This window comes from Rissa tridactyla, chromosome 3 (assembly GCF_028500815.1).
Source record: "Rissa tridactyla isolate bRisTri1 chromosome 3, bRisTri1.patW.cur.20221130, whole genome shotgun sequence".
In the NCBI taxonomy this organism is placed as follows: Eukaryota; Metazoa; Chordata; class Aves; order Charadriiformes; family Laridae; genus Rissa; species Rissa tridactyla.
Window position 1 is genome coordinate 57,075,339 of NC_071468.1, and position 13,511 is coordinate 57,088,849.

The 13,511-nt window shown below is 38.0% G+C and overlaps 1 protein-coding gene across 1 annotated transcript in view; it reads left to right on the forward strand.

Annotated features, from left to right (window-relative positions):
- ESR1 (estrogen receptor 1) overlaps window positions 1-13,511 on the forward strand; it is a 169,917-nt gene that overhangs the window by 130,112 nt on the left and 26,294 nt on the right. Inside the window, 1 exon segment of the mRNA XM_054194804.1 lies at window positions 8,656-8,794. Within this exon segment, the coding sequence (XP_054050779.1) occupies window positions 8,656-8,794 (139 nt within the window).

Below are 13,511 nucleotides of genomic sequence, written 5' to 3' on the forward strand. Positions count from 1 at the left end.
CAGGACGTGAAAGCACTTAATTTCTCTGGGTATGTTTGTGATGTGTGTCAGCCATGGGCTTGAGCTACAGCGCAACCCAGCTTGTCTTCTCTCCAAGCTGCCAGGGAGAGCACAGCGTGGAAGAAACCTCAAGCTTTGGACGCGCAGCCTGACCATCCGCCAGCACAGGACAGATTTTCCCAGGCAATCAAATCCTGTGGAATAATTTGCTCGGGCTGCTGTTCAGTGAGAACTCACTGTCCCCAAAACTCACAGGAGCACTCCAAAGTGAGTGGCTGGCTCCCCAGGCTGGTTGTTCCCACAGCCCCGCTGGTCCAGCCCATGGTCCATCTCCCCAGGAGCGGTGTCGGCCAAGCTGGTGCTGTGCTGTGGGCTTCTGATGTTTCTTTCGGGCAAGACAGCAGTATTTCATAAAAATGTGGCAAGGGTTTGTCAGGAGAAGAGAATGTATGTCTGACCAGCATCGATTATCTGTCACTACCCTTGAAGTGTTTCCACAGCCCTAAATCCAGATTGTGCTTGGTGCAAAGTACTGACTTTGAGTAGATCAGCTTCCACTTGGCTAGCTTCTTTGCAAGCTTGCTTTGGCATAGGAAATTTGAAATAGGACAGAATTTATTAGATCTGATGTATGCAGAGTACATTCGGATGTAGTTTAGACTGGTGTGTATCTGAAGAGGGATGGAGAGATTCTTGTCCCAAACGAGGCATTGGCCGTTTGGACCAGGAATGGCCTCAGAAACTTTTTAGTCTCCTCATCCTGAAAAGATATGGACTGGACAGGTCTGAAAAAAGTATGCACTTTTTGTGCAACCAGAAAGCATTGAGTGAAGTCGTGATAACTTTACAGATTCCTGGAAAATGGTTGAAACTGTTCTCATTCACTTGAGGAATGCGTTTTGGAACTGTCATGGTGCAGCTTTTAGGTGGAAGCAGAACAGATCAGCTCCTAGAAATGGGATCTGAAATAAAAGTGACAAATGTGACATCCCTGCAGGATCCTGCTTTGGGGAGAGCTTCAGGGTGGAGTTTGGCTGGGGTGGTACACCCGTCAGACTGTAACGCAGGTCTCCTAAGGTGAGCTCAGGGAGGATGGAAACATCCCGCAGAGGAGAAGCGCAAACGCTTGTTCGGTCTTGACTTTCAGTACGAATACAGACTGTGAAAGAGGGGCCTCGTGATCCTTCTGACTTTTTGGGTTTTGCCCAAACCCCCAAACATCCCTAACTCATATTATGTTTACGCCTGTAAATTGTAATTGTTATTTTTCAGAAAGAGGTTTAGAAACATCAGAGCCAAAAATGGCAAATGTGAAGTAAATTTTTTAAAAGGAATTAACAGTAATTAAGAGCAGATGCTCTTCTCTCTGATCTCATCTCGATTCGTTTCTGACAGACTGTTTAGGCTTAGGGGAGACAGTATATAAATTTGGATTGCTTTTCTGCTATATTATTATTATACAGGCAGTGAAAATACAGAATTCTGAAAGAGCAGACAAAGTATTCAGAGGCTCTAACAATTGTGCCACTTGCTCTGTGTTTGCCTTTCAGACTTTCCTCCCTGGAACTCAACAAATTGTAGTTAATTTTTTTATGACCCCACTTACAGAAACAGAAGTAATGTCCCTTTAAAAAAATTTGAAATTACAAGACTACTTTTTTTAGCAAAATATTTAGACTGAAAATGTTGGATTTAGAGCTTTTTGATTTTCAGTCCTCAAAATAGGTTGTGATTTCAAACACTGGAATGTTTCTTACAATTTCGGCCTGAAGGTCTGTGGAAAGAGGTAGGAATAGGTAGCATTATAGAAAAAGCTGTGTGAATACTGAGACTCATGGAAAATAGTGTTTGTGTTTCTCCAATTCACTTGTCCTTGGACTCTGTTTTGCCCTGCTGTCATTGTGTACAGACAATGCTAGAGTCAAGGTGCAAGTTTTAGCCACTTCTTAGCTTTTAGCCACCTCTTAACTAAGAAGTTTCAGGGCTCAGCCTTAAGGGTTGAAGAGGCTGAGTGATCTATGCAAGTTCAGACCAAAATGTCACCTTATGTGCTAGATAAGTGTGTAGACGTGGTCTCACCTCTCTCTGCTTGAAGTGGAGGGGTTGGGCACTGAGCTGGTGGCACTACAACAAGCACAGGTTTCATGTCTTTGTCAAACTGTGGTGACTGAGCTATTGGTCCTCCAATTGCTCTGGGTTAGGAGAAACAGATGCTCTTTTTCCTCTTCTTGGCTGTTTCTTGAGAATAGAACTTGTCGGAGGAATTATTTTTCTGTTTGTCTGTTTCGTCTGCTTAGATATTTTTGTCTATATAAACCTCTCTTAATTTGGTTGCTTTATTGAATGGTTGCTAGCTATTAGGTTGCAGTACTCACCACTATTTTCCTGCTGTCTTTGCCAACCTAATTGGTCTTTTATTCCAAATGTAGCCTATTACATGACCATTGCATAGCTGAGATACTGTATTGAGTTGTAAATAACAGCCTTTTTCTGTGGTTGTTGCCTCTTTTCAAAACACTGCATTAAGATAGAAAAAAATACTGGTTCATCTGTGCAAACTTAAGACACACGATGTAGGAATGTTCTGATTTCCCGCAACATTTTTATGTAGTATAACATCCTATATTTTTTGCTATCTGAGACATTACAAAAATTCCTGTTGCTATCAACGTAAAGACTTTCCATAAAAGCAGACAGGACATTTAGAAAAGAGATAACCTTTGGAGTTCAATAGTTAGGGCTATGCTGTTCAGCATATTCATAAGTTAGCTGGAAAAAAGGAGTGAATAGTGGTGTTAAAAAATATGGATGATATTAAATTGACTAAGGTGATGAAGACAAGGGCAGACTGAAAAACTGTGCAGTTCTAGTCTCACTGTCTCTGAAAGAATATAGTTGAACTGGAAAATGCTCCAAGGACAAGATGAGTTCACAGGTGAATAGGATAGTGATGTTTTTTGTCCGAGTTAGGTTGATGGTTGGACTAGATGATCTGAAAGGTTGCTTCCAACCTAGGCAATTCTATGATTTTGATTCTATGTGAGGAATGACTGAATATACTAAAACTGTGGAAAAGAGAAGATTAGCAGTGAGATGACCTATGGAATAATGGTATCTTCCAATAAAATAATTAGATGCATCAAATGAAAGTAAGTTGTTTTTTCTTTTTTTCAGAACAGCAGATTATTATTTTCCGAGTGTGAAACTTCTTAGCAGAGAGTACTACTTCCAGAGTATATAAAAATTCTGAAGTAGATTAAATGCCTACGTGGATTCAAAAAGCATCTGGTGGAAAAAGTTGTCAAGGGACATTAAGCACAAAAAGACCATCTTTGGTTCTGGAAGTCCCTGAGCCACATACCACTGGAGCCTGAGAAAGCTTTCTGTAGAAGCATGTGTTTGTCCTGCTGTATGCTTTGCTGTAAGCATCTGGTATCAATTGATATTGTAAATGGGGTACTTTGCTAGATGGACCTTTGCTATTGCTTTTAAATCTTTTTACTGCTTTTGCTTTGCTTTCCTTCACAGCATCTGGAGAAAGAGTCATTCTTTATGGAATGTTGTTTATTGTTGTGCAAAAATTGAATGAAATTTATATTTGTGGTACCCATCATGGTAATTAAGACGTATGGTATAAACATATAGGTAGGATTACAAAGAAGATTGCTTTATCATTTGTTGTGGGAAGAGGAATAGTCTGGACACCTTGGGCACCTTATAGTTGTGTCTTAAGAATTTTAGTAGAAGCTGCAAAATGATCATAATTAAATAATCCCCAAATGATAGTAGGTACCCAGTGGAGGATTTATTATTGTAGGATTAAGTCTGCAAGGACACTGGATATTGGGTCTCAGAGAAAATGTTAATTGCTAAAGAAATTTTTTCTGATAAAATACTGCTTATTAGGTCAAAAGTCACTAAAGCAAATGATGAATTTATGAGTTTCAAAATATTTGATTGGCAAAATTTGACATATATATATGTATGTTGTTGCTGGTTATTTCAGACTGCAGGGTTCACAATGTATGTTACAGTAGCAATAGATGAGAACCATCTGAGCTTTATGTTGTTCCTCACTGCAACCAAACAATCTTGTGCATAAACAACTTCTCTGTTGTTGTCAGGGGTACGTTTTACTTAATTCTACTTCCAGAGTCTTTGACGGCAACACTTCCCTTCGAGCAATGGCCCAAATTCCCAGTGTACAAAGAGATTTGCTCATACCTATTGTAGATGGTTGCTGCCTTCCTTGTTTAGGATGGTAAGATCATGCACTTTTGGATCCCCAAGTGTAATGTCACCTTTAGAAAGTCATGCTTGCTGAAGTAGTTTTTTTATAGCTTTTCCTCCGTGGATCCACTGCTGCTTCAGGGTGTCTTATTGTTTGGAAGAAAGATATTTGTATCGTATTGTCACTGACGCGGCACATACTGCTGCTTTATATTAGAAAGGATAATCAGTTTAGTTTGAATATCACTGTTCGGTATTCTGCATATAACAAATTTAATTGCCACCTACTCTTAGCTTAGTGCTCAGAAGACCTTTCTGGCTTTTCAGAAGTTCAGATTTCCGTATTTATACAGAGTTCATGGAACAATTATTGCGTTCTGTGTTGGCAGTCACTCAAAAATTCTGTTAATTTTTCTGTATATGAAAAAGGGATGGTCCAGCCATGGCTTTTATTCCATAAGTGACTTTCTCCTGCCGAGCATATGACATATGAATGGTTTAATGGCAGTTTAGGTCTTGTGGGTTTTGGCCACACAAGGATCTTGATATGTCTCATGGGGTCATACAGTTGGTCAGTCTGGTATAAGGAGTCAGCTGTAGGTTATATCCATAAGCTGCACCTAATTAATTTATCAACAGTGAAGTGAAGGTCTTCCTTTTTCCTTAAAGCACAATAACAAAACATTTAGAATTCAAAAATATCTTTTATTTCAGAACTTGTCAGCATTAAAAGAACACTGATATTCGAGAATGCAGTGCACATCTAAACATAATTTTAGTGACATTAAAGTGCAGCATGCTCTGAGTGATGAAGTGACTAATGATTTATTCACCACTTAATTTAACCTTCTGTAACATTATTCTGAATTAGCTTGCTTGAACAAGAGTATGTCTTAAAAATAATAATTAAATCTTGATTAACATTTCTAATGATAGCAAATTCATGGAACCTTAGTATGTTGCTTAGATAATAACTACTTTTGTTGTTAACAATGGCCTCTCATTTGTAGTCTGGCTTGGAGCAGGTTTAGCTTCCAGCATGGGCTTCTGCGTGTTATGACATTTCCTTTTGTAATGTCTTTCTCGTTTTCTTTAGATGTTTACCCATTGCAGTCCCTTAAGGCCTCTAGCCTGTTTAGCTTCACAAAGAGTAACTAAATTCCTCTTATTCCTCACTAGAAGACATGTTTTTCAATGTTTTTCAATTCATTTTCACGTTGTTCTATCATTCTGTCCCACTTCTCATCCTGCTTGAAGAATGGTTACCAGATTCAGGTGACACAGAGGTAATTTAACTTCCTTACTCTCTTCAGAGTTTCCCTGGCTTTCATCTTTATTAGATGCAGCTTCCCTCTGGAAGTTCAAACTGGGATGAATTTTCTCCGTCATTTCAAAGTCCTCTTCACTGCTGCTACTGTTTCCATCTGGTATATATGCATAATGTGCTTGGTTTCAAACTTATGCCTTTATATCTTTTATGATGAAGCTAGTGAGTGATTTAGATGGCTTACGTTGTCAACCTGAGTTTTTGCATTATTTCCCACCTGCCATCTGGATGACATCTGAATCGTGATTTCCATTTTTTTTTTTTCCATGTCATCATTAAAAAAAAGTCTAGGGTAAAGAAGAAAACTGTATGGTGTTCCTCTAGAAACACTTCAGTTCAGTTCATTACCATTCCATACTAATATGTGTCATTTAAAATATTTTAATTTGGTTAATGTGTTGCGTGTTTTTACAAAATCAAATGTTCTGTAGAAGCCAGTTTCATCAAAACTATAATTTTTATCAACTAAATTTATAGTGTCACCTAAAAAGCCATCAAGTTAATTTGATAAGGTTTTCTATGAATTACAGTTGATGTGTATTATTATTTCACATACTTTTAAACCTGCAGTAATCAAGGTTTGTCTTAGCTGTTTTGTTACAGAACCCAAGGTAGATGTCAGGTTGACAGATCATTTAATGCTTTAAACGATGGACTCACAATCAGGTTTCTTTTTCATCCTAGTTTTTTGCAATTTCCTTAGCTTCACTGAAATAAAAGTTAATATTCCAGACAGCAATAATATTGTTGGCCAAACCTTTTAAGTTTTTTAATGCAAAGTAGTCACATTCAGGCACTTTAAAAGATGTTAGGGTTGTTGAACAGTATATTTGTGTTCTCAGAGCAGGCTAACAAAATATCCCCCCTCTACAATGCTAGGGAGGTTATTTATTAGCTTTCTTTTTTGCTTTCTCTTTTTAGTTTTTTGTGCAGATTACTTAGCCTTGGTGCAATCTGAATTTTCATATGTGGAGTTGGGGAAAAACAGAGCTAATAAAGAGACAGGGCTTCAAAGGGGTTTGAGAATAGGTGCGGTAAAAAAAAGACCAAGACAGTGTGGAGAACAAAGCAAAACACTTTAGCATCCAGAATATTGTAGAATCTGCAGAGTTTTATAGGACAGTGAATTGCCACAGTTGTAACAAGCTCAGTTTTTCTGAAACAATCAAAGCAATCCAATCTGCTGTATCATAGCGTGCAGCCACATGAAATGATGGCAATATAACTGACTTGTAATGCAAACCTCAGACACCACATGGGGACTTGAGTCCCTGCATTGCTGTGGTATTCTTCAAGCATAGATAAAAACACTATATTATTATATGTTGTCATACTAAGGCAATACTTAATAGGAAACATAGTGTTTATTGTTTGTTCTCCATAAATATACAGCAGTTTCTTTCTGCCAGTTTCATTCTTGAGTGCTGTAATCAATGCTTTGTAGTTCAGAATGTTGCTCTTTTAAGTTTCAGCTCTATTGTTTCAGGCTGTTTGGTGACTCAGGCAAATGCCATTCCATCAGTCTGTGAAGCCTGAGAGTCATATTTTGGTAATAAAGAAAAAATAAAGGAGAAGACACTTTTTTTTTTTTAAATAGTTCACCTCTTTCATGAAAATAGCAGTTAATACAGCTGTCTAAATTCACTCCTAATGATTGATAGATGTGTTTAATTTCAAATGTGTCAAAGCTGTTTCCTTCTTTTGAATGATTCTTTATGAATAGACTGATAAGCTCGCTCAGATGTTTTCATTAAAAATAATTATATCAACAACTCTTTTGGTGATAGAAGATTAATTTATTAATAGAAGAAGGTGATAATTTCTAAGTTATTGTGAACTATATTTTGTTCCTTTTTTCCTCTTTGTTATTTTAGAATATATTTCATAGCACAACATTTAACTTTAAAAATATGTGTTGTTTTTTTTTTTTTTTCTGAAGATAGTACTTGAGAGAATGTCAGGTATATTACTTGAAACTGACTCAGTATATACACCTTTAGTAAGGACAAAATACAGAAGCAAAATCAATGCCATTTACTGGTCTGGTAAGGTAGTTTACCCTGTAACTTGTATTCTGAAGACCAATTTGAATAAATTACTATTGAAAAAAATATGCCAAAGTTCAATAATGTATTTCACATATAACACTGAGTAAAAGATAAATAAGATCTGTTTTAAGGGAACTTCTACACATTTCATTTTAGCAAGTTCATGCTATTTTCAAAGCATAACTTACACTAGGATCTAACAAATTGTATTACACAATCTCCTCTTCACTTATGTCTTTGGATTGAAAGTAATGCTCATGAAAAGTGAGACTCTCAAATAGAGAATGATATAATCTGTTCCATGAAATGGAAACAGGAATGACCACTGTCATTATACTTTAATGTCTGCCTTCATTGTTATTCTTTCATATTCATATTTTAGTATTGTTATAAACAATTTTGCATGTATTGCTTCTAGCATTGTTTAAATACAGAGTAAGACAAGTCACCTCCTTCCTCCAGGTGCTGTAGTCCAATAGAAATAAAAGCAAGTGGTTCATCAGCGAATTCTAATTGTGCACTGGTCAGCATTTGCTTGCTAGTTTATTTGAAATGCTGTATTGGGCCCTCTTCCACATCGGTATGGCACTTACAGTAAGGTGATTTGTTCAGGAGTCTGTAAAACAGCATTCCACCAGAAGTGGTCTGGGAGTAGCCAATCAGAGCTATTTTATAAAAGGCATGTTTCCATTTTCCCTCCATCATGACCACCGCTCCATCTGCTCCTTTCCTCAGTATGCCCCTGGCTTCCCAGGCCACTAACAACAGGCGTGGGGATGGAGATGTTCACCTGGCTCTTGCCCTGCCCTTGGGGCAGGGTGCAGCCAGGAGACAACCAGGGGCTAGAAAGTGCTGACTTCTGTAGAATGGAGCCATGGTGGACCTAATAATGGACAAAACTCAGCCCAAAATGTAAAGAGGACGAGTATCTTTTATTGCTTTTTCTTGTCGGTTATCCAGCTGTGGTGCACTTCTTAACCTGATTCTCCGAACAATGTTGTTCCACTTACTAACCTGGAGTGTTTTTCTGTCTCCTATTTGTTCTTTCAGGATTTGTGGATTTAACACTCCATGATCAGGTCCACCTACTGGAATGTGCCTGGTTAGAGATATTGATGATTGGCTTAGTCTGGCGCTCCATGGAACACCCAGGAAAGCTTTTATTTGCACCTAACCTATTACTGGACAGGTGAGTCTGCATGTTGCTGTGAATTATTTAATTGAATGTATTTCTACTGCTATCAGATTAATTTTAACTTGTAGTCATCCCACCGATACTACAGTTTGACAGTAGATCACAAGTTAAACAGAATTATAGTAGGTTGGACAGGAAAAGGAACTATCAGAAATGTAGAAATGCTCTGGAAAGAGATGCTGGTCATTTATTAGAGAAGTAACACATGTGAAAGTTGCCTGCTGCTGGAAGTGCTTTCTTTCAAAGGCAGCAGAAAATTTCTCTTATAATCTGTAGTTTGTTGCAAACCTAAATTAAATTAAAATTAAATACAGAACCATAGTCACTTTTGTTCAAATAATTATTTCTGCTTACCTAAAATACTCCTAGTTAGTCTTAGTTAGAATTGGTTTATCCAAGCAGACAGACAAAATTTTGGAAGCAAATCCTGGTGGAGTCTCTTATTTGCAGAGAATACATTAGAGTGTTTTGTTTTGTTTTTTTCCTCCTGAAATCTGGAGTCAAATATGTAAAACACACCTGCTTGCTGCCTTAAGACTTGCTAATATGCAGTAGGTGTTTCTAAGTGAGAGAGAAAAATATGCATCTCTGCCATGCAATATCCTGTACTTTATCTGGCAGTCTTCACAAATAAAAGCAGGAAGATTGATAGATTTTTTAAGATGTATTCTATTTATCTTAATGCAAACTCAGGTTCTCTTTTTTCCCAGTCACGAAAAATTTCAGCCTTGGGAAAGAGCATTAAGAGCGAATAACCAGTGAGCAGGGGTTTTGGCAAATGACTGTGGCAAATCCAGAAACGGTTGGTTAAAGAGTCACCCTAGCTATTAGTAGTCCTCTTTTGTTGAAGACCACAGCCCACATACCAGAGCTGGCTGGAGAAAGCTTACATGTGCACACTGGTCACTTCAGTGCAGAGTTTGGCTTCTTGGTGTAAATTGAAGGTGGAGGAAGAGCTGAGCTGAGCTGAGGATGTGGTGAGGCAGTTGAGAGCTGGGCATGCTTCTGATCTCACCTCATAGCTGCGGGGGCAGTGAGCTACAGCAGAGGGGTGGCAACAAAAGGTCAAGGGCAGCGCCTCCAGCTACTGCAACCATTAGCTAGTGAATGAGTCAAAACTCGTATTAGCAGAAAAACGTCTTTTGAGCAACTTTCTCTGTTAACTATGGGGTAATGAGTTTTCATGTTTGCATTTGTGCAGTGTTTATCCTTCGATTTTTTTTCCCCCTCTATTGGTTTACTTTCTGTATTTTAGTAAAACATAAATGATAATGCCTAACAGTGTAAAATATAATGTTTCCTAGGAATAGGGAAGTATTTATTGCCTTAGAAAAAAACCCATTCCACTTGTGTAAGCATATGATCTGTGAGCTATGGAACTAGATACATATAAAACACATTCTCATTTTGTGTACAGAAAATATCTGTTTGCCTAAATGTAAGTATAGTCTTCTCATAAGAACAAAAGTTTTAAAATAATTTCTTAGTGCACATAAGAAGTAAAATTTACTACTGTAGGGAAGTAAGTATAGCATAATATTGAAACTACTATAAATTGCAATATAGGTTCCAAAGACCTTCCATCTCTTCCACATTCCATAATACAGGTTGTGAGAAAAAATTGAAAACTGAAGAGCAGAGACAGAGTACCATTTTTTCTCCTCTTAGCTAAGAAAACAGCTAGGGAAACACTTGAAACTTTGGTCTACTTCAGATAAAAATGCCCGTGCTCTGAATAAAATGGAGTCTGAGCAGTTGATTCATACAGTTTAAACCAACTCTGCTGGATTAAAGAAAACAATTGCATGCAACTGGAACCACATATTGCTTTAGGGCTCAAAAATGAATTAACTTCGTAATCAAAACAGGCTCATTGTTTCCTGATTTCAAACAAGACTGTTTTTAAACTGTAGAACTATTACATCTTCTCATCTTCAAATAATAAGAAACATGTTGCTAAGGCATCGTATACCTCTACTTGATAGGGATAATTGCTAAAACTAAAATAATAGAATCATACAATCACAGAATTGTCAGGGTTGGAAGGGACCTTAAAGATCATCCAGTTCCAACCCCGCTGCCATGGGCAGGGACACCTCCCACTAGATCAAGCTGCTCAGAGCCCCATCCAGCCTGGCCTTAAACATTTCCAGGGATGGGGCTTCCACCACCTCTCTGGACAACCTGTTCTGGTGTCTCACCACCCTCATGGTGAAGAACTTCTTCCTAACATCCAATCTGAATTGACCCATCTCTAGTTTTAATCCATTCCCTCTAGTCCTACCATTACCCGACATCCTAAAAAGTCCCTCACCGGCTTTCTTGCAGGCCCCCTTAAGATACTGGTAGGGCACTGTAAGGTCTCCTCGGAGCCTTCTTTTCTCCAGACTGAACAACCCCAGCTCTCTCAGTCTGTCCTCATAGGAGAGATGCTCCAGCCCTCTGGTCATCCTTGTGGCCCTTCTCTGGACACGGTCCAGCACGTCCATATCTCTTTTGTAGTAGGGACTCCAGAACTGGACAGAGTACTCTGGGGAGCACTGATATGCTAATTAGTTAACTAACTGTTGATTTCCTAGTTAAGTAGCACTAACAATAGTTTGATGTGCTAATTTGATTTAGGCAAGTTGCCTTTTGAAAATCATATAGGGCAAAAGTATATTGTTTGTCACATTTGAGAGGGCAGGACGGAGACCACTTCAAAGCCTGTTTAACCCTATGGAGTCCTTCCGCTGGATCAAGTATTTGCGCAAATACCACAAGCGTGCAAAAATTGTTTGGTACATTATTGTTCTTGATCTAAATAATTAAATCATGTGACTGGATGGCTAAAATAATGGAAAAGATGGATGCTGTAGTACAAGTTCCTTTCATCTGTTCTTCTCTCCTTACCCTTCAGCACATTCTTTACAGGATACTCCTTTTCAGTATTTTCATCCACAGCCTTCTGTCCTGAATCCCCATCACATTTTCCCTGTTACCTGATCTGTGGGGTTAACAGCATTAACAAGTATTAATTTAGCTACTGTCTATAATCCAGAATCACCAACTACAGGTGGTAAAACCTAGATCTGTCTCTAACCTGTCATCTTCTGGGCTTAGTGCAAATTCAGTACTGTTAGTATGGAGCTTTACCACAATTTGCATACGCCTCTACTTCTCTCTGATCATTTCTGTGGCAGACATCCTCTCTGATTTGTACTTCCCTTTAATTTTTCACATTCAGACTTCTCCTGTCTCTAACAGATTCTTTCTGTCTAGAATCTTGGAGATAGATAGTCATTTGTATACATCTCTACATAAAGCTCAGGTCACGTTGAGTTTTATTGTGCAACTATTTTACCTTTTGGCTAGATAAAATAGTCTTGTCTTGTTCATATCTGTCCAAAATGCCATCAAAATAACATTCCAACTTTGCTCCTTTTTGAACAAATCCAATTTTTCTTCTCCCAGCTCATTCCTCCTACTTGTGTCATATTAAACATGAACTTGTCTTGTCTCTGAAGATCTTTTAGAGACTGTCTTTTCTCATTCTGTGAGAGTCTACTTGTTACATTTTCGAATAAATAACTCTATAATTTTCCTATGTAGCAATTCACACTTGGAAGACGCCTTCAAAAAAGCATCCCTTTGTTATTCATTTTAAGTTCCTTCTTAAATTTTGCTTTGCCTATAGAAATAATTATACAACAATTTAGCTGCCAGTATGTGTAGACTACTGCCTTCTGTATGGATGAGTATCATCACATTATCCCTTTCTGTTCCCACTCTGCCTTGTAATTAGGGTATTCTGTGTGATGATGCACCCTATCTTAGTTAACACACTACCTAAACACTTGAGTCTTGGTGTAAAATCAGGACTTGTAGCAGTCTGCCAGTTACATAACTGGCACGTTTTTACAGTGTACACCTGATGCTATTAAAAAAGCTCAAATGACAATAATTATAGATTAGAAAAATACGCTTAAATAGGAAATACAATTGCACACTCACAGTGTCTGATACAATCAAAGAAGGACCAGAATAAATGCAAATCTTTTATATTCTGTGTTTGAAAATTAGTATCTTGCATAAGGCAAATCTAGAAGAAAAGGCTTATGTTTCTAATGGCACAAACCAGATGTTTCCTGTCTGGAGGGTTCCCAAGAAACTAGACCTTAAAAATGTCATTAGACCAGGACTGAAATTTGTCAGGCCTGACAATAGGCTGTTTATAATTTTGAAGAAAATGTAATGTTTCCTCAGGAATGAGAAAGTCATATTTTATTATATTTGTAAAGGATTTGTTGCATTCAAATATCATGCTGATCGGAGGTTACTTAAAGGTTTGAAACATAACTGTAGAGAAGCTCATGGTAGAAATAGTTGCATTGCTGACTGAGGTGGATGACTTCTCACCTGAAACATCCTCGAACTTCTGCCCAGTAAGCCAGTGTAAGGAAACTGATGGGATACCATCTAAAGAAGAGAACTGGCTGAGGTGTGAATAACCATGACACAGGAGTAAAGAGTCACCATGCATTTTGTAAGGGGAAGCCATGCCTCATCAATACATTGGAGTTCTTTGATGAAATTAACAAGCAAATGGACGAAGGAGATCTTGTTTGATTTCCAAAAAGTATTAAACGATATCCAAATTTTATGTGGACAAATGTGAACTGATGCATACAGGAGAAGAATAATCCTGAGTTGATCTTGCCATCTTGCTGTT